Below are 18,722 nucleotides of genomic sequence, written 5' to 3'. Positions count from 1 at the left end.
GTTTCCTCTGCCTGATAGGGTGACAAAGACAACGGGCAGCTTTTCATCCTCTGTATATATATATATATTTTCCCCCCTCCAGTTCCTTAGGCAAAAACCAGCTGTCTCCATAAGAACATAACAACATAAGGCCTGCTGGATCAGACCAATGGTCCTTCTAGTCCAGCATCCTGTCTCACACAGGAGTTCCTCTGGACAACAGGGCAGAGAGGCCGAGGCCTTCATAAGAACTTAAGAAGAGCCCTGCTGGATCAGACCAATGGTCCATCTAGTCCAGCATCCTGTTTCACACAGTGGCCAATCAGTTCCTCAGGACAGCGAACAACATGGCCTAGAGGCCAAGGCCTTCCCCTGAGGTTGTCTCCTGGCTCTGCAATTCAGAGGCTTAGTGCCTCTGTATGTGGAGGTTCCCCTCAGTCACCATGGCTAGTAGCCATTGGTAGACTTAACCTCCATGAATCTATGGAATCCCCTTTGAAAGTTGTTTATTCCTGTGGACACTACTACATCCTCTGCCAGTGAATATAATCACTCTCTGTGTAAAGCAGTATTTAAGAACTTAAGAAGAGACCTGCTGGATCAGACTGATAGTCCAAATAGTCCAGCATCCCATCACACACAGAGGGCAACCAGTTTCTCTGGTTTGATGTAGTGGTTAAGAACAGCGGACTCTAATCAGGAGAACCGGGTTTGATTCCCACTCCTCCACATGAAGCCAGCTGGGTGACCTTGGGTCAGTCACAGTTCTCTTAGAGCTCTCTCAACCCCACCTACCTAACAAGGCATTTGTTGTGGGGAAAGGAACGGAAGGTGATTGTAAGCTACTTTAAGACTCCTTCAGGTAAAAGAACTTAAGAAAAGCCTTGCTGGATCAGACTAGTGGTTCATCTAGTTCGGCATCCTGTCTTACCCAGTGGCCAACCTGTTCCTCTGGACGGCCAACAACAGGACATAGAGGACAAGGCCTTCCCCTACGTTGCTTCCTGGCTGAGATTCAGAGGATTAGTGCCTCTGAAGGTGGAGGTTCCCTTCAGCCACCATGTCTAGTAGCCACTGATAGACTGATCTTCCATGATGAATCTATCTAATCCCCTTTTAAAGCTGTTTATTTCTGTGGCCATCACTATATCCTCTGGCAGCCAATTCCACATTTTCATCACTGTGTGTGAAGCAGAATTTCCTTTGGCCATCCTGAACCTACTGCCCATCGGTTTCATTGGATGCCCTTGAATTTTGGGAGAGGGGGAAAAAGGTCTCTTGGTCAACTCTCTTATTGCATCATCTTCCTGATTGCACTGATCTACCTTGTGTAATCTGTCTTGAGTCGCAGTGAGAAAGAGGGACATCGATTATGTAAATAAATAAATAAACAATTCAAGATTCTGGATTAGATCGAGAAAGGACCAGAGGGCTTGGCCCTTAAGCTCTCTCCCTTCCTTCCCAGTTTTTGCCATTCTATTGTCTTAGAAACTCTCCACTGCTGCGGTGGCTCAAGTGGTTAAGTGGTTAAGACGCTGCAGGCTGTGAAAGGTCAGTAGTTCAGCAGTTCGAGACCCGGGTGCTGCATGACGGAGTGAGCTCCCGTCTCTAGTTCCAGCTCCTGCCAACCTAGCAGTTCAAAAGCAAGAAACTGCAAGTAGATAAATAGGTACTGCTTCAGTGGGAAGGTAACAGCGTTCCGTGCGCCTTGGTGTTTAGTGATGCCGGCCACATGACCACGGAAACGTCTTCGGACAGCGCTGGCTCTTTGGCTTTGAAACGGAGATGAGCGCCACAACCCTAGAGTCAGATTCGACTGGCTTTCGAGCAAGGGAACCTTTACCTTTTGTCTGAGAAACTCTCCACCCAGTTGGGGGACAACGACCCAGTAGTCTGCTTGCTTTACTGTTTTATTTGAGAATCTTCCTTGTGAATGGGTATGCATAACTTTTGTCTTTGCACATCAGCTGGTTACAGGTCATGAGTATTGCAGATCTCTGCCATCATGGAGCCCTGCCTTGGTGATATTGCATTTTGCCAGTAAAGAATTAGGAAACTGCAGCTCCTAAAACATTTATTACAAATTCACTGGAATGGAAATGGAATTCACTGCCACAGGAAGTGGTGGTGGCTACAAGCATTGACGGTTTCAAAAGGGAATTAGATAAGCATATGGAGCAGAGGTCCATCAGTGGCTATTAGCCACAGGGGATAGATAGGAACTCTCGGTCTGGGGCAAGTGATGCTCTGTCTTCTTGGTGCTTGGGGCAACAGTGGGAGGGCTTCTAGTGTCCTGGCCCCACTGGTGGACCTCCTGATGGCACCTGGTATTTTTGGCCACTGTGTGACAGAGTGTTGGACTGGATGGGCCATCTGCCTGATCCAACATTGGCTTCTCTTAAAGTTATATGTGAATAAATATCAGCTTCCATCCAATAAGCAGAGGTCATGGGGCATGCCCTCCTTTGTACTTCTTCCAGCTCTGCAATGTCCTTTTTGAGATGGGAAGTTTTCTTGTGGCAAGGAAGCATTCCTCCCCACCAGCCCCATAAAAAAGAAAGGCATGCCTTTTCCTCAGAGAGTCCAGCTGTCTGGGCAAATCCATCTGAAGAAGTGTGCTTCCACAGGAAAGCTCACACCCAGAATTAAACTTCAGTGGTCCTAAAGATGCCACCGGACTCGAACTTTGTTCAACTCGCCTTCTGTTTAATTGGCTATGGGGCGTCACTCAAAATGCTAATTTTGCACAAATTAAACCGTTGGGACTCAGTAAATAAAAGCCACAGACTTCTGATGGTAGGACATTGCCTTGCACTTAGCTATCTCCCAGCCCTCCCTCTGAGTTAGTGCGAGCTAAAGGTAAAGGTAAAGGTTCCCTTGCTTGAAAGCCAGTCGAATCTGACTCTAGGGTTGCGGTGCTCATCTCCGTTTCAAAGCCGAAGAGCCAGCACTGTCCGAAGACGTTTCCGTGGTCATGTGGCCAGCATGACTAAACACCAAGGCGCACGGAACGCTGTGACCTTCCCACCGAAGTGGTACCTATTTATCTACTTGCAATTTCTTGCTTTCTAACTGCTAGGTTGGCAGGAGCTGGAACTAGAGACGGGAGCTCACTCCGTCTTGCGGCACCCGGGTCTCGAACTGCTGAACTACTGACCTTCCACAGCCTGCAGTTCAGAGTCTTAACCACTTGAGCCACCGCAGCTAGCTCACGGTTTTTTAGCCCCCAGCTCACACCTTTTTGTCTCAGCTCAGGAAAGATGGCCCCAGAGCAAACTAATTGATGCAGCAGCTCAATGGCTGGCTCCCAATTTTAATGGGATGTACTCATCCCAGTGCCTGAACGCTCCTGCTCCACCCCGGGGCTGTCATTGCACTCCGTGGTCTCTCATTCCCTCCCCAGAGTAGTGTACTTGGTCCCAGAGACCCTAATGGAAAATCCATTCCGCATTTTTATTGCAACTCTACTTGTACCCTCATGTTTTCCAATGGAGCCCATGCAAGTCAATTGGCATTCCTGGCTCCCATGATTTCCAATGGGTCTTCCAGCGTCTCCTATTGTTTCCAATGGGCAATCCTGTCCTTCCTTTTAGTAGATCCCATTTTAAGGCCAGTAGCTCACAAAGTAGAATGTTTTGCTCACAAGACTCCACAGCTTAGAGGGAGGATTGCTTAAATTCTCCTCTTCCTTTCTGCAGCTCGCCACCCCGCCCCAGATGCAAATGTTTCCTCCACTTCCCCCCAGCCCCCTCCCCCTGCTACCTGCCACACCAAATTTCTTCCTCCTTTCAGCCAGAGACTGAGACTGCAGGAGCCAAAATCTTGCTGCAAAGCTAAGGAAGAAATAAAAGCCGGGGAAAGGGTGGGGGGGCGGTCCTCTCCACCCCCACACTCATCAATCCCTGCTTTATGTCATTTTATCCCTCCCCTCCCCCTCCAAACTCACCAGCTACTAATGCAGCAGCCTGTGGAACTGAGGCCCTTTGGTGGGGGCAGGCAGGAAATAGCTTTTGAAAGGTAACCCTCCCATGCCTTTCTAGGACTGGGAACTCTGTCACTTTAACCCTTAGAGGGGCTTACTCAAGCAGAAGGTGCCAGGTGGAGACCTTAGGGTTGGTTGGAAAACGCCTGAAGACTTCGGGGGTGGATCCAGGAGAGGGCGGGGTTTGGGGAGGGGAGGGGCCTCAGCATGGTACAAACCCATTGAGCCTTCAAAGCAGCCATTTTCTGCAAGGGAGCTGATCTCCGTCAGCTGGAGATCAGTTGTAAAAGTGGGAGATCCCCAGGCCCCACCTGGAGGGGCTGGCAACCCTAGGAGAGAGACATAAAAGGGCAGCAACCATTCACTGGAGTTGTCCAGTCCAACTATTTTGAAGTGGCCACTGAAAGAGTAGTCACAGCATAAAGAACCCAAGAAGAGCCCTGCTGGATCAGACCAATGTTCTGTCTAGGCCAGCCTCCTGTCTCACACAGTGGCCAACCAGTTCCGTGGACAGCCAACAACAGGGCAGAGAGGCCGAGGCCTTTCCCTGATGTAGCCTCCTGACTCTGGGATTCAGAGGATCCCTGCCTCTGAATGTGGAGGTTCTCCTCAGTCACCACGGCTAGTAGCCATGGATAGACTGATCCTCCATGAATCTATCTAATGCCTTTTTAAAGCTAGTTATTCCAGTGGCCATTACTATTTATTTATTTATTTCCCATATTTATAGCCCCCCCTTCACACAAATGGGTTCAGGGAGGGTAACAACATAATAAAGGTAAAGGTTCCCTTGCTCGAAAGCCAGTCGAATCCGACTCTAGGGTTCCGGTGCTCATCTCCGTTTCAAAGCCGAAGAGCCAGCGCTGTCCGAAGACGTTTCCGTGGTCATGGGGCCGGCATGACTAAACACCAAGGCGCACGGACCGCTGTTCCCTTCCCACCGAAGTGGTCCCTATTTATCTACTTGCAATTTCTTGCTTTCGAACTGCTAGGTTGGCAGGAGAACAACATAATAGCAATATAGTAAATACGAGTAAAATATTGAAGCACAACAGTAAAAAATTAATATTGGTGGTCACAGCCCAAGGACAGAAATTGGCTGGTTGTGAGAGGTTCTCTGGCCCGTTGGTGCAGATGGACATAGCCAGCTATGGTTGGATGGGAGACAGAAACCTCAGGGCCCTGATCTCAATGGAGAGCATGCTCCACCAGGCGGGCCACAGCCGAGAAAGCCCCGGCCCTGGTTGAGGCAAAATGGACATCTTTCGGGCCAGGGACCACCTGAAGATGATGATCCATAGAGCATAGTGCTCTCCAAGACATACATACATACACATAACAGGGCTATTTTTGGGCAGGAACGCACAGGAACGGAGTTCCGGCTGGCTCCCGAGTTGGCCACACCCAGCAGGAGCTCATTAGCATAACAGGCCACACCCAACAGCAGAAACTCATTAAGACTGGCTACATTAGGGGTGTGTGGCCTAACATGCAAAGGAGTTCCTGCAACAAAAGAAGCCCAGGGTTTTGACAACAAACAAGGTAAACAGAATAAGAAGCAAAAGGTGGGTGTGGCTGGATGAGCACACTTCTGGTAACATGGGGGTGTGGCCTATAATGACAATAAGCTGTTCTGTCAGGGGTATGGCCTAATATGCTAATGAGTTTCTGCTGTTGGGTGTGGCCTATTATGCTAATGAGTTCCTGCTGGGCTTTTTCTACAAAAAGAGCCCTGCACATACACGCACACACGCGCGCGCGCACACGCACACACACACATATTTACATTCTCCAGCAGCCAATTCCACATTTTCATCACTCTCCGTGTAAAGTAGAATTTCCTTTGTCCATCCTGAACCTACTGCCCATCAGTTTCATTGGATGCCCAATTTTGAGAGAGGGAGAGGTATTTCTCTTGGTCAACTCTCTCCACTCTGCACATAATTTTATAAACCTCTATCCTATCCCCCCCTTAGTCATCTCTTTTCTAAAATGAAAAGTCCCGGACTCTTCAGCCTTCCTTCACAAGGAAGATGCTCCAAGCCCCTCATCATCTCGGTCCCCCTCCTCTGACCTTTTTTCCGGCTCTGCAATGTCCTTTTGGAGATAGGATGAGCAGAACTGGACACAGGATCCCAAATGAAGCGGCACTGTAGATCTATAGACGTGAACAGAGGTGGTTGGCCCTTTGCTTGGTTCTGTATTGAGTCCATGGACTTTCTCAGCAGTCTCTCACCCAGGTACTAACTGGAGCTCATGCTACCTAGCTTCCGAGATCTGACGAGATCGGGCTAGCCTACGGCATCCAGGTCCGGGAGTCTGTATTTTAAACCCCACCAAAAGCCCTTGCAAGATAAAACGGCCTTACAACTTAGGGTTACTGAGGTAGGGCCCGGAGTTCTCCCAGAATTTAACAATTCTCCGGACTGCAGAGATCAGTTCCGCTGGAGGAAATGGCAGCTTTGGAGGGGACATCCTATGGCAGGGGTGTCAAAAATGCAGCCCGGGGACCGGATGAGGCCCCCGGAGGGCTTCTATCAGGCCCGCAGTGGAACCGGCTGTCTTCTGCTGCTTCTTCCAGTTCTGCTGCTGCTGCTGCATCATTGTAGGTTTGCAGCTTACAGATACACACCTGAACAGCACACTCAAGACTGCAACAGCGCAGACATTTTGATGCAATAATTCAGAGCAAGAGGTGTCAGTTATCAGACACTGTTAAATAAACAAAACATTGCAAGAGTGCTAATGTTTTAAGCATGTTTTTATTTTAAGTTTTTTTTAAAACCCTGTTGTGTTTGTGTCCTTTATAAAGTTTATATCTCCGCTACCTGGCATTGCATTTTATGACACGCATGGCCCGGCCCAACAAAGTCTCATCAATGTCAGATCTGGCCCTCCTAACAAATGAGTTCGACACCCCTGCCCTAGAGTGTCCGGGATCGTGGACCTCCTGGGGTTTACATGATTAGGGGTTTACATCCAGGGGTGGCCAAACTTGCTTAACGTAAGAGCGACACAGAATAAATGTCAGATGTTTGAGAGCCAAAAGACATGAACAGATATTGCACACGTGTCTTTATTAAAAATAGGAAACTGTGCTTTTTATTAACAGTAAATGAGACTGCCAAAAATAAATGTGTTCTCCAAACCCACCCCCACCCCCATTGCCAGCCAGCTTGGCTTGGAGAAGGGATTTAAAGAGACAAATGCATTCTCCAAGCCGGCCAGTGTGGGGGGAGGACTTTGAGAATGCATTTAAAGTTAAAGTTGCTTTCTTTCTTTGCTTCCCCCCCCCCACACACACACCTCAAGCCTACCCAGGGAGGGAAACACTGACTGGGGAAGGGCATGCCTCCCCTTCACTTCCCCAGCCGCGCTGCCGGGAGCCACAGAATAAGTGTGAAAGAGCCGCATGTGGCTCCCAAGCCACAGTTTGGCCACACCTGGGCTAATCCATTTCCATTCACATTGGACCATCCTGCCAGAGTTAATCCCTTTTGGACAAAGGACAATCCAGTTTGGGCCAGACCACCTACTTGTCATGGGAGTTCAGAGACATTAGCGGGTATCTGATGGGGGTGGGTAACAGTAGCCTCTGACATCAGTGACGGGGTTTGCATGGGATTCGGGAAATCTGCTCATCATTCTTCAAGAAAAAGCTGTTTTAGGCCCAATTCGATTGACGATAAATGTACATTTAGGATTTTCCCTTGTCTTTAGTTTTTGGTTTCTAGAAGAAACTGGGCGCTCAGACGGTTTTTAATTTTAATTCGATTTTTAAATTAATTTTAATTAGATTTTGGTAAGGGTTAAGGATTAAGGATTCCTTCACCATCTTGTTACTGCAAGGAACTCTGCACATTCTCTGTGGAACCCACTACTGCCTAGGAAACATGTACTTAACTGGAGTGCTTTCCCTGTATTTTGTTTTTGCCCCCTTGTCACCACTTTTTAAAATCCAGACACTTTTTCCCTTTTATTCCCCTCTCTCTTTTATAATTAATTTTTTTGTAAAGACATTTTCTGGCTTCGTTTAGTACAATTAGGGGCATGTGGCTCAGAGGTTAAGACGCTGATCTGCAGACCGGAAGGTCTGTAGTTCAGCAGTTCGAGACCCGAGTGCCGCGTGACAGAGTGAGCTCCCGTCTCTGGCCCCAGCTCCTGCCAACCTAGCAGTTCGAAAGCAAGAAATTGCAAGGAGATAAATAGATAAACAGCGTTCCGTGCGCCTCGGTGCTTAGTCATGCTGGCCACATGACCACGGAAACGTCTTCAGACAGCGCTGGCTCTTCAGCTTGGAAACGGAGATGAGCACCACCCCCTAGAAGCTCTTCCCTATGTGCTAGACCGCATGGCTGCTACGTAGTTGGCTATGAGATATTTGCTTGGCTTTCTATGCTGTCACTTTGTTATTGCTCTTGTAATGTGCTAGATGGATACTTTCTCAGTGGGTCATTCTAGACAGAGTCCACCCTTTGAAGCATTTTCTCCAGTGGAACTGGCCTGGGTGTTTGGAGATCAGTTGTAATCCTGGGAGATCTCCAGGTCCCCTCCTGGAGGATGGAACCCCCTCGGAGCACTGCTCAGTCAGTATTCAAACGACTGTTAAATACTACTAGTCAAAATAAACAGGAGTCTCTTATGGAACAGGAAGTCCAACAAGATTTAATACCTGCAGAAGGTTTTGTGGGCCTTCTTCAGGTTCCATGCGTGGGAACAACAGCAACGTCAAGGGAGCCCTGAAATGCAGCAATTTATTATCATTATTACTATTATGTACTTTACTGTCCTTCCTCTGAAGAGCTCTGGGTGGTCTGCGCTAGTGCCCCTTCCTTCATTTTAACGTTACAACAGCCCTGTGAGGCAGGTTACGCTGACAGAAAGTGTGATCCAGCCAAAGTCAGTCAGGAGTTTCTACAGCAGAGTGGGGATTAGAGGAAAGGTTATATAAAAGTAGCTGTAAAAGACATCTGCTCCTTGGGAGGAAAGCCATGGCGAACCTAAACAGCATGATAAAAAGTAGAGACATCATCCTGCCAACAAAAGTCCGCATGGTCAAAGCAATGGTATTCCCAGTAGTCATGTATGGCTGCGAGAGTTGGACTATAAGGAAGGCCGAGCGCCGAAGAGCTGCAAGAAGATCAAATCAGTCCATCCTAAAAGAAATCAACCCTGACTGTTCTCTGGAAGGCCAGATAATGAAACTGAAGCTCAGATACTTTGGCCACCAAATGAGAAGGGAGCATTCACTGGAGAAGACCCTGATGCTGGGAAAGACTGAAGGTCAAAGAAGACGGGGACGGCAAAAGATGAGATGGTTAGACAGTGTCATAGATGCAACGACTATGAAGTTGAGCCAACTTCAGAGGACGGCGGAAGACCGGAAGGCCTGGTGTGATCTGGTCCTTGGGGTCGTGAAGAGTCGGACTTGACTGTGCAACTGAACAACAACAAACCCTGATCTGCCTATGATGGAAGAATGCAGATCTGGCAACTGCGGCAACCTGGGCCTCCGTAGACAAACAGGCATCCAGTGTCACTTACTCCCAGGCTCTTCACGGAAACAGAGATCAGTTCACCTGCAGAACATGGCCCCTTGGGAAGTTAGACTCTACGGCATTATACCCCATTGAGAAATCCCTCCCTTCTCCAAACCCTGTCCTCTGCCTGCTCGTCCCGATATTCCCCAACTTGGAGCTGGCATCCCTACGTCAAAAGGGATGTTATGCCATAAATCCCCCCCTCCCAAGCAGCCATTCCCTCTATGGGAACTGCTCTGTGCCGCCTGGAGGGCAGCTTGAAAAGTACTGAGCCTGAGGCATAGCAAAGTGATTTCAGCTCATACTTTATTTAGAGATGTAGAAGGAGAGAGAGAATGCGGGCTGGCAGGCCGGCTTATATTTAGGAGTCAAACCACACCCAAGCACACGCCTTTCACCAGTGATAGGATATTTACAGTGGCCAAGCGTTCCATAGGTCCTACCTTGGATCCTAGCCCTCTGATAGGTGCGGGCTAGCATCCGTTTGGTCTATTGTTCCTTAGAGCGAAGCTAGGGCTCTTTGCCTGACCGCGTGTGGACTTGGCCTTGCATGCCGCCGAGCTTAGTATACAAAAATCCCCATCGGCTGCAAATGTGTGCAATTTAAAGAATTATATGTTGTCCTCCCTTCCCCCCCCCTATGAAATTGTTAGTCCCTTGTGTGAAACCCTGTAACTGTAAATCGCTCAGAGCCAGCAGCTCTGCTGGATTGAGCGATCAATAAATCGAAGTTAAAAAAAACAAAACAAGCTGCAATTCCGGGAGAGCTCCAGGCTCCACCTGGTGGATGGCAGCCCTAACAGAGACCTCTCACTAACGATCCCAACCGACGGGTGGGAAATGCCGGCCCTTGCTAAGAAAGCCACCGTTGCGTTGAAATCCACCCACCCCGACCCCTTTTCCATTTCCCCAGGAAGCGCCAGGTGGTCGGATCCTCTCGAAGGGTTAAGGCGACTGAGTTGCAGTCCTAGACGGGCAATGGCAGGGGGGAAGGAGGGGGGGATCACCTGCGAAATCCATTTGTTCCCATTCCTTTCCTCTCCACGCCGAGGCGGCTTCTGGTGGAGGCTTCCGAGTCTGGGAGGGGGCTGGTGAGTTCAAAGGGGTGTGTGGGCGCAATGCAAGAAGACCCAAGGCGGGGAGAGGGGGGAGAGGAGGAAAAGCAGGCAGCTGCAGAACTGAAGGTGGGTGGGGGGGGAAGAGAAGTCCCCCCCCCCCCCCCTTCCCTTGGCTCCTTCCTGCACCTTCTTTTTGTAGCTGGAAGGAAGAGGAAACGGGGAGGGGGGGAAGAATAAATAAAGGGATGCCGGACTCCAGGTAGGACCTTCCCTCCCCATAGCTCTCGAATAAAAACTATTTATTTTAAGGACAAATAGATTTAAAAATAGCTTTTATTCGAGAGCTATTATTGCCTTAAATGCTGTATGAAATTGGAATTTGGGTGACATTGGTGGTTTTAAGTTGTTATGTGAACCTTAAGGGAGTTATGGGACAGTAGTGAATGGGGTGTGAGTGTATATGAATATTGTTGCAGATCACCGAAAGGATTGCATCTTTAATTTCGCTGTACTATGTACAACGACAATCAAGTATATTATTGTTATTATGTACAGCTTACCGTTCCCCTGGAGAAGGTGGATGCTTAGAGGGGTGGGACTCTATGGCAATTTAAATATTCACAGTGAAGGGGAGGGACTCCCAAGTAGAGACCAAGTGGTGGTGATGGGGGGGTTAATGGGAGAGCAATGGCCAGTGAGGCTCTCCCAGGCGTGTTCACATGGAAAACAAAAAAACACCGCTCCCCCTGGCAGAGATGGAGTACAGGGGAACATAGGAATATAAGAAGAGTCCTGCTGCATCAGACCAGCGGTCCATCTAGGCCGGCATCCTGTCTCACACAGTGGTCAAACAGTTCATCTGGAGAGCTTATAACAAAGTATAGAGGCCGAGGCCTTCCCCTGAAGTTGCCTTCCCACTCTGGGATTCAGAGGTTTACTGCCTCTGAATGTACAGGTAACATTTAGTCACCACGGCCAGTAGCCACTGATAGACCTTTCCTCCTTGAATCTTTTAAAGCCATCTATGCCTGTGGCCATCCCTAGGTGTGATGAGGTATGGTGCATTTACTGATCTTGTTTCTGTATCCTTTGTTGCCCTGTCTCACCTGCCCATTCTTCTCTTCTTTGGCATCTCCTGCCCTTGCTGAAACTGGGACTGAGATTTTGGGGGTTCTTATAGTCTTCTCTGCCTCCCAGGGTTGAAAAAGACCATGACAGAGTCCAAAGAGGAGGACTTTCTTCAGGAAGGCCGTGAGGCAAGAGAAAGGCCTGAGGCTTCTCCAGGAATACTACCCGAGGATATGTTCTTCCAAAGGAGAGCTGATGAAAGTGAGTGTTTTTTAAAGATGGGAGATTGAAGATATTGTGGTGAAGAGGGGTGGGGAAACAATACAGTTAATATGTATCCTAATTGTGGGGAAATTCATCATAAGAAGAGCCCTGCTGGATCAGACCAATCTGTTCCTGGCGGGCTTTAACTCCCCCAGCTCCACAGTGTGCATAAGCAGTCAGGCATCCCATAGGCCTCCAGCACTGCCCGTGCGCCCAAGACCACTACGGCCACCCAAAGTGGGAGGGACCTCCTGCTGCCACCAGCCCCCCCAAATGGGGTCAAATCCCCAATCATGGGGAGAGATCAGGCCAACACCAGTGTCTACTCAAGCGCTCAACCAGTGGCCCAGTAATGTAAGTTCCACCTGCCTAGGGTCCTAGGAGGGAAACACCCAAGATGGCTGAGGTGAGAGGAGCGTCCTGGAAGAGGGAGGAAACCTTGGACCTACTGGCATTATGGGGGAGCAGAAGGTCCAAGAGACGCTTTGTCAGTGCCAAAGGAACCGGGACACCTACGAAGAAATAGCTAGAGGAATGGCTGACAGGGGCCACCGTCACTGTGTGCTGGAGTGCCACACCAAAACCAAAAGAAGAAGAAGAGAGGAGATTGGATTTATACCCTGTCCTTCATGCGGAGTCTTAGAGCGACTTACAAACTCCTTTCCCTTCCCCTCCCCACAACAGACACCGTGTGAGGTAGGTGGGGCTGAGAGAGCTCTGACACAAACTGCTCTTTCTCAAGAACAGCTGTGCCAGAATTATGGCTTGCCCAAGGTCATCCAGCCAGGTGCAAGTGGAGGAGTGGGGTTCTCCCAGATTAGAGTCCGCGCACTTAACCACTACACCAAACTGGCTCTCCGTGTGCCCCACCCAGTAAGCACCTTCCCAGCGGTGCAATGGGGAGAGACAGCCACCTACAACCAGGTGGATGGCTCCTGGGCCCTGGGCAGGGTGGGAGGGTTGGCCTTGTCCAGTTATCATGTGGAACAGCGGTCACGGCGAGTGTGGAGGGGGAGGCATTTGTGAATTTCCTGCATTGAACAGGGGGTTGGACTAGATGACCCTGGAGGTCCCTTCCAACTCTATGATTCAATGATTCTATGTAGCCATTTGGGGGAGGGTAGGCCTGGGAGATAGTACCACCCGCAACTGTGCAGGTGGGCCCCAGGTGGGGTGGGAGCGGGAGGGTGGGCCCCACCTGGGCCCCACCCAATCACCTTGCCAGTGGTGGGAGGGGGCCCGGGGGGAGACAGCCACTTGCAACCAGGCGGGTGGCCCTCAGGCAGGGCAGGAAGGTGGGCCTTGCCCGGTTATCATGTCGCTGTTTAGGGGAGGGTGGGCCTGGGAGACAGTACCACCAGAAAGGTGGGCCCCGTGGGGTGGGTACCCCCCCGGGTGGGTACCCCCCCAGTTATCACCTTGTCAGTGGTGGGAGGGTGGGCCCAGGGGGAGACAGCCACCCACAAGTAACCGGATATTTCCTGGGCCCTGGTCAAGATGGGAAGGGTGAGCCCAGGGAGACACAGCCACCTGCAACCGGGCCGGTGGCTCCCAGGCAGGGCTGGAGGGTGAACCCTGCCAAGTTATCACATTGTCCATTCGGCTGGCTGTACAGTGAAGGAGGGAGGGCCTAGGGAGACAGAGCCACCCGCTCTGGGGGTGCCTCCTGGGTGCCGGGCAGGAAGGGAGGGTTGGCCCAGCCTAGCAGTCACTATGGTAGAATGAGCTCCCGGAAGACCTCAGGGCCCCTATGGGACCGTTTACAATTCCACAGGGCCTGCAGGACGAAGCTCTTCCACCAGGCCTTTAACTAAGGAGCCGCACCCAGTACATCAAGGCCCTGGGCCCAGTACCACCACTGACAGCATGAGTTCCACCGACACTGAAATCTAATACCGATTGCATCTACTAGTATGTTGATGCTTCTTAAATTGCTTATTAGCACCTTATGTTGTTGTTTTTAATGCCATTCTTTATATTGTTGTTTTTAGCTACTGCGTGTATATAAGCCACCCTGAGCCTGCCCTGGCGGGGTGGGCGGGGTATAACATAAATAAATAAATAAATATGTCAGTAGTGGGTGGGCTCAAGTGGTTAAGATGCTGAACTGCAGGCTGTGGAAGGTCAATAGTTCAGCAGTTCGAGACCCAAGTTGCAGCATGACGGAGTGAGCTCCCGTCTCTAGTTCCAGCTCCTGCCAACCTAGCAGTTCGAAAGCAAGAAATTGCAAGGAGATAAATAGGTACCACTTCGGTGGGAAGGTAGCAGCATTCCGTGCGCCTTGGTGTTTAGTCATGCCGGCCACATGACCTCGGAAACGTCTTCAGACAGCGCTGGCTCTTCGGCTTGGAAAAGGTGATGAGCACCGCTACCCTAGAGTCAGATTCGACTGGCTTTCAAGCAAGGGAGACCTTCACCTTTACTTTTAGTGGGTGGGCATGGGGAGAAACAGCCACCAACAAGTGTGCAGCAGGCTCCCGGGCCCCGGGGGGGAGTAGGAGGGTTTGCCCTGCCCACTAATCAGTTTGACAATCCACAGAGGAAGGGAGGGTGGGGCTGGGTGGAAGCAGGTGCCCTCAAGCCTGGGGGGGGGGGGTGGGCTTGCCCTATTCAGTGATCAGATTTTCAGTTGGATAGTGGGTGGTCTGGCCTACGCACTCCTGAACGTCTCTTCAGAAGGCACTTTCCTGGGAAACCTTGTTTGGGGGTCCGTAACTCAGACACCCCCCCCCCCAAATCCAACCTGTACATAACTTGTAGGTCATGTGGAGTGGCATCCCAGGAAGATACACGGTGGGTTGGATGCCTCTAGTTCAACCAGAGTTCATTCCGTATACTCCTGAACAACTCTCCCAAAAAGCATTTTCCTCGGGTGCTTTCTTTGAGGTTCTGTAACTTGGACCCTCGAAGTCCAATCTTCACCAAACTTGGTGGGCAGGTGGAGGAGAGTCAGCTGGAGATTATTTGTGGGCCAATCAGTCCCCCGGGGGGGGGGGATTTCCTCCCCAGACCGGTTCACGAACTGGTCCGGTTCGAGTTTGCGAACCAGTTCGAGAACTGAACCAGGATTTCCTGGTCTGTGCCCATCCCTAATGGCTGATATTGCTCCCATAAGAAGAGATTGGATTTATACCCCGCCCTTCACTCGGAGTCTCAAAGCGGCTTACAAACCCCTTTCCCTTCCCCTCCCCACAACAGACACCCTGTGAGGTGGGTGGGGCTGAGAGAACTCTGACACAAACTGCTCTTTTTCAAGAACAGCACTTTCTTGTTCCCATCCTTTCATCAGAGAAAGTGTTTCTGATTAGTGACTATCTTGGCTAGCTGGTATTGTCTTTTGGATGCATCCTTTGTATTCTGTAATTCTCCACAGTAATTTGAATTGCTTCATTAGACTCATTTTCTGATTTGATCTTCTGTTTCTTCTTTAAATATGTTTCATGGTTCTCTTTCAGCTGGAGATGTGTGGGACACAACTAGTGAAAACGAAACTTATCAGGTATTGGAGGAAAGTGATACGACTCTAGAAGTGCAAGAAAACTTTGAGAATCACAAGGTCCAAAAAAACCTGGTGGGAAACCAGCAGGATAAAGGAAATAGTGAATCGATTGCTTTTCTCAATGGTAACTACCATGGAGCAATACAGGAAGGAAAGAGAAGGATTGAATGTTCTACCTGTGGGAAAACCTTTGCTAGTGTAGCAAACCTGAAAGCACACTGGAATATCCACACAGGGGAGAAACCATATGACTGCTTGGAATGTGGAAAGAGATTCAGTCAAAGCTCAGCTCTTCAGGTGCATCAAAGAACCCACACAGGAGAGAAACAATATAAATGTTTTGAATGTGGAAAGAAGTTTGCATATAGTACGTACCTCATTCTGCATCAAAGAATCCACACAGGAGAGAAACCATATAAATGTCTAGAATGTGGAAAGAGGTTTTGTAGAAAATCGAACCTTACGGTGCATCAAGGAACCCACACAGGAGAGAAACCCTATATATGTCTGGAGTGTGGAAAGGGGTTTATTGTAAGATCGTACCTTGTTAGACATCAAAAAATTCATGCGAGGGAGCAACTGTATCTTTTCCACAAGCCTGGCAATAGCTTCAGCCAGAGTCAACAGGAAAGAAACCACATGGGTGAAAAACCGTATAAATGTTTAGAATGTGGGAAGAGCTTTGTGCAAAGTACGACCCTCATTCGACATCAAATGGTCCACACAGGCGAGAAACCATATATCTGTCTGGAATGTGGAAAGAGTTTTAGGCAGAGTAAAAATCTCATTATGCATCAAAGAACCCACGCAGGTGAAAAGCCATATAAATGTTTAGAATGTGGAAAGTGCTTCACTGAGAGCACCAACCTCACCATGCATCAAAATACCCACACAGGCAACAAACCATATATATGCTCAGAATGTGGAAAGAGCTTTAGGCATACCTCAGGCCTTGCTATGCATCGAAGACTACACACAGGAGAGAAGTTGCACGAGTGTTTGGAATGTGGAAAGAAGCTCACGACAAATGCAAACTTCATCAAACATCAACTACTCCACAAAGGGGAAAAACCATATAAATGCCTGGAATGTGGAAGGAGCTTTAGTCTGAGTGAAAGGCTTATGAACCACCAAAGAATCCACAAAGAAGGGAAACCATTCCAGTGCCTGGATTGTGGGAAAAGCTTCAGTCACAGCGTAACTCTTAGGAGACATAAAGATACGGAGACAGGGGAGTGTAAAAAGGGCGTCAGTCAGACGCAGAGAAGGCCCAGGATCCAGAACAAGAAGAAGCCGTATCAGTGCCTGGATTGTAGAAGTTGCTTTAATAACCCCTCGAACCTTCTTAGGCATCAACTAATCCACACGGGAGAGAAGCCATTTAAATGCCAGGAATGTGGATTTTGCTTCAGCCAGCACTCCAACCTTATGAGACATGTGCTTATTCACACTAGGGAAAAACAATAGATAGGCTCAGCCTTGGGGAACGGTCTTGTCCATAAATAAAACATTCACATTAGGTTGTCTAAATGTTCAGACTGTTTGGGAACTTGCATGAGAGAAGTGACGTCAGTGACAACACCCCTAAATTCTTTAGTAGGGATGGAACTGAGGAGAATCCTCACTTCATATTGTGGAGCCCAAGGCAAAGAGAATATATGTAGCACAGAGATTTGCTTATTCAGATCTTCCTCCAGGTCTTTGCATCTCACTTCTTCCCCTGTGGAAATACCAGGCAGATGCTTTCAATATTTGGGGAAAGGAAAGCTGGATCCTTGGATTTTTTAAAAAACGTATTTTACATCCTTACCTTCTGAACAGTTTGTTGATGTACGTTCAATAATAAAAGATGAGCAATTCAAGTTGGACACTTAAAAGGTAAAGGTTCCCTTGCTTGAAAGCCAGTCAAATCCGACGCTAGGGTTGCGGTGCTCATCTCCGTTTCCAAGCCAAAGAGCCAGCGCTATCCGAAGACTTTTCCGTGGTCATGTGGCCGGCATGACTAAACCCCAAGGCTGTTACCTTCCCACTGGGGTGGTACCTATTTATCTACTTGCAGTTTCTTGCTTTCGAACTGCTAGGTTGGCAGGAGCTGGAACTAGAGACAGGAGCTCACTCCATCATGCGGCACCCGGTCTCGAACTGCTGAACTACCGACCTTCCACAGCCCGCAGTTCAGCGTCTTAACCACTTGAGCCACCGCTGAACACTATGAATCCCTACCATTTTGTTGTTGTTTCGTTTAATAGCATTGAAAATCACTCTTTGTCGTCTTGCGCATCATAACTATGTGCCTCTAATTGACATACTAAGCTAATCCTTAGTACGTGTTGGAGGCTGTTTTTTTTTTTTTTTAACTGTAGAGAAACAGAATGGTAGTTCCCTCTAAGTTGTGCTAAGGGTTGCTGGCACTTAAAATGTTAACAGGCAGCGCAGGGATTTCTGCTTCTGCTCACAAGGTGTTTTCCCCTCCATTGGATACAATGGAGGATGGGGTCATCTCCTTCTGGGGCCCATAGAATTGGACCCCCTGGTCCAATCTTTTTGAAACATGGGGAGTTTTTTTGAGGAGAGACACCAGCAGCTATGCTGCAAATTTGGTGCTTCTTCCTCAAAAAACAGCCCCCCCCCGAGCCCCAGATTGATTCTCCATTATAGCGTATGGGGCTTATTGACTATAAGGGTCCCTGTAGGCCAGTGGTGGCCAAACTTGCTTAATGTAAGAGCCACATAGAATAAACGTCAAATGTTTGAGAGCCGCAAGACCTGAACAAATATCACACACACATTTTTATTGGGAAATATGCAGATTTGCTTTTTATTAGCATTAAATGAGACTGCCAAAATAAAAACAAAAGGGATAAAAACAGATATTGATAATGATATATGTTTTCCCAATGACATTTATTTGTCTTAAGACAGTGAGAAAGAGAGAGGTGGAAAGAAAGAATGAAAGGGGGGGGGAGAGAGAGAAACAAAGAAAGCAAATAGATGGGGGAGTGAGGTGGAGGTGGAAAGTAGGAAACTTTAAATTCGTCCTCCAAGCCCACCCCCGTGGCTGGCTGGCTGGCTGGCTTGGCTTGGAGAAGGGATTTAAAGAGACAGATGCCTTCTCCAAGCCAGCCAGTTGCAGGGGGGAGGTTGAGAACATATTTAAAGTTAAAGTTGCTTTCTTTCTCTGCTCCCCCCCCCCTCAAGCCTATCCAGGGAGGGGAACACAGACTGGGGAAGTGAAGACTGAATGGGGAGGCATGCCCTCCCCTTTGCTTCCCCAGCCACCCTGCCGGGAGCCACACAATATGTGTGAAAGAGCCACATGTGGCTCCCGAGCC

The 18,722-nt window shown here is 49.0% G+C and overlaps 1 protein-coding gene across 1 annotated transcript in view; it reads left to right on the top strand.

Moving 5' to 3' along the window:
* The first annotated feature begins 11,770 nt into the window (after nt 1-11,770).
* LOC107119181 (zinc finger protein 208-like) overlaps nt 11,771-18,722 on the top strand; it is a 29,315-nt gene continuing 22,363 nt past the window's right edge. Inside the window, exons 1-2 of the mRNA XM_015421638.1 lie at nt 11,771-11,888; nt 15,347-16,855. Of these exons, the coding sequence (XP_015277124.1) occupies nt 11,771-11,888; nt 15,347-16,855 (1,627 nt within the window). The remainder of the gene's footprint in view (nt 11,889-15,346; nt 16,856-18,722) is intronic.

This window comes from Gekko japonicus, unplaced genomic scaffold (assembly GCF_001447785.1).
Source record: "Gekko japonicus isolate JY-2015 unplaced genomic scaffold, Gekko_japonicus_V1.1 scaffold2179, whole genome shotgun sequence".
NCBI classification, from domain to species: domain Eukaryota; kingdom Metazoa; phylum Chordata; class Lepidosauria; order Squamata; family Gekkonidae; genus Gekko; species Gekko japonicus.
The sequence above is the reverse complement of the archived record's forward strand: the minus strand, read 5'-3'. Positions and strand labels throughout refer to the sequence as shown.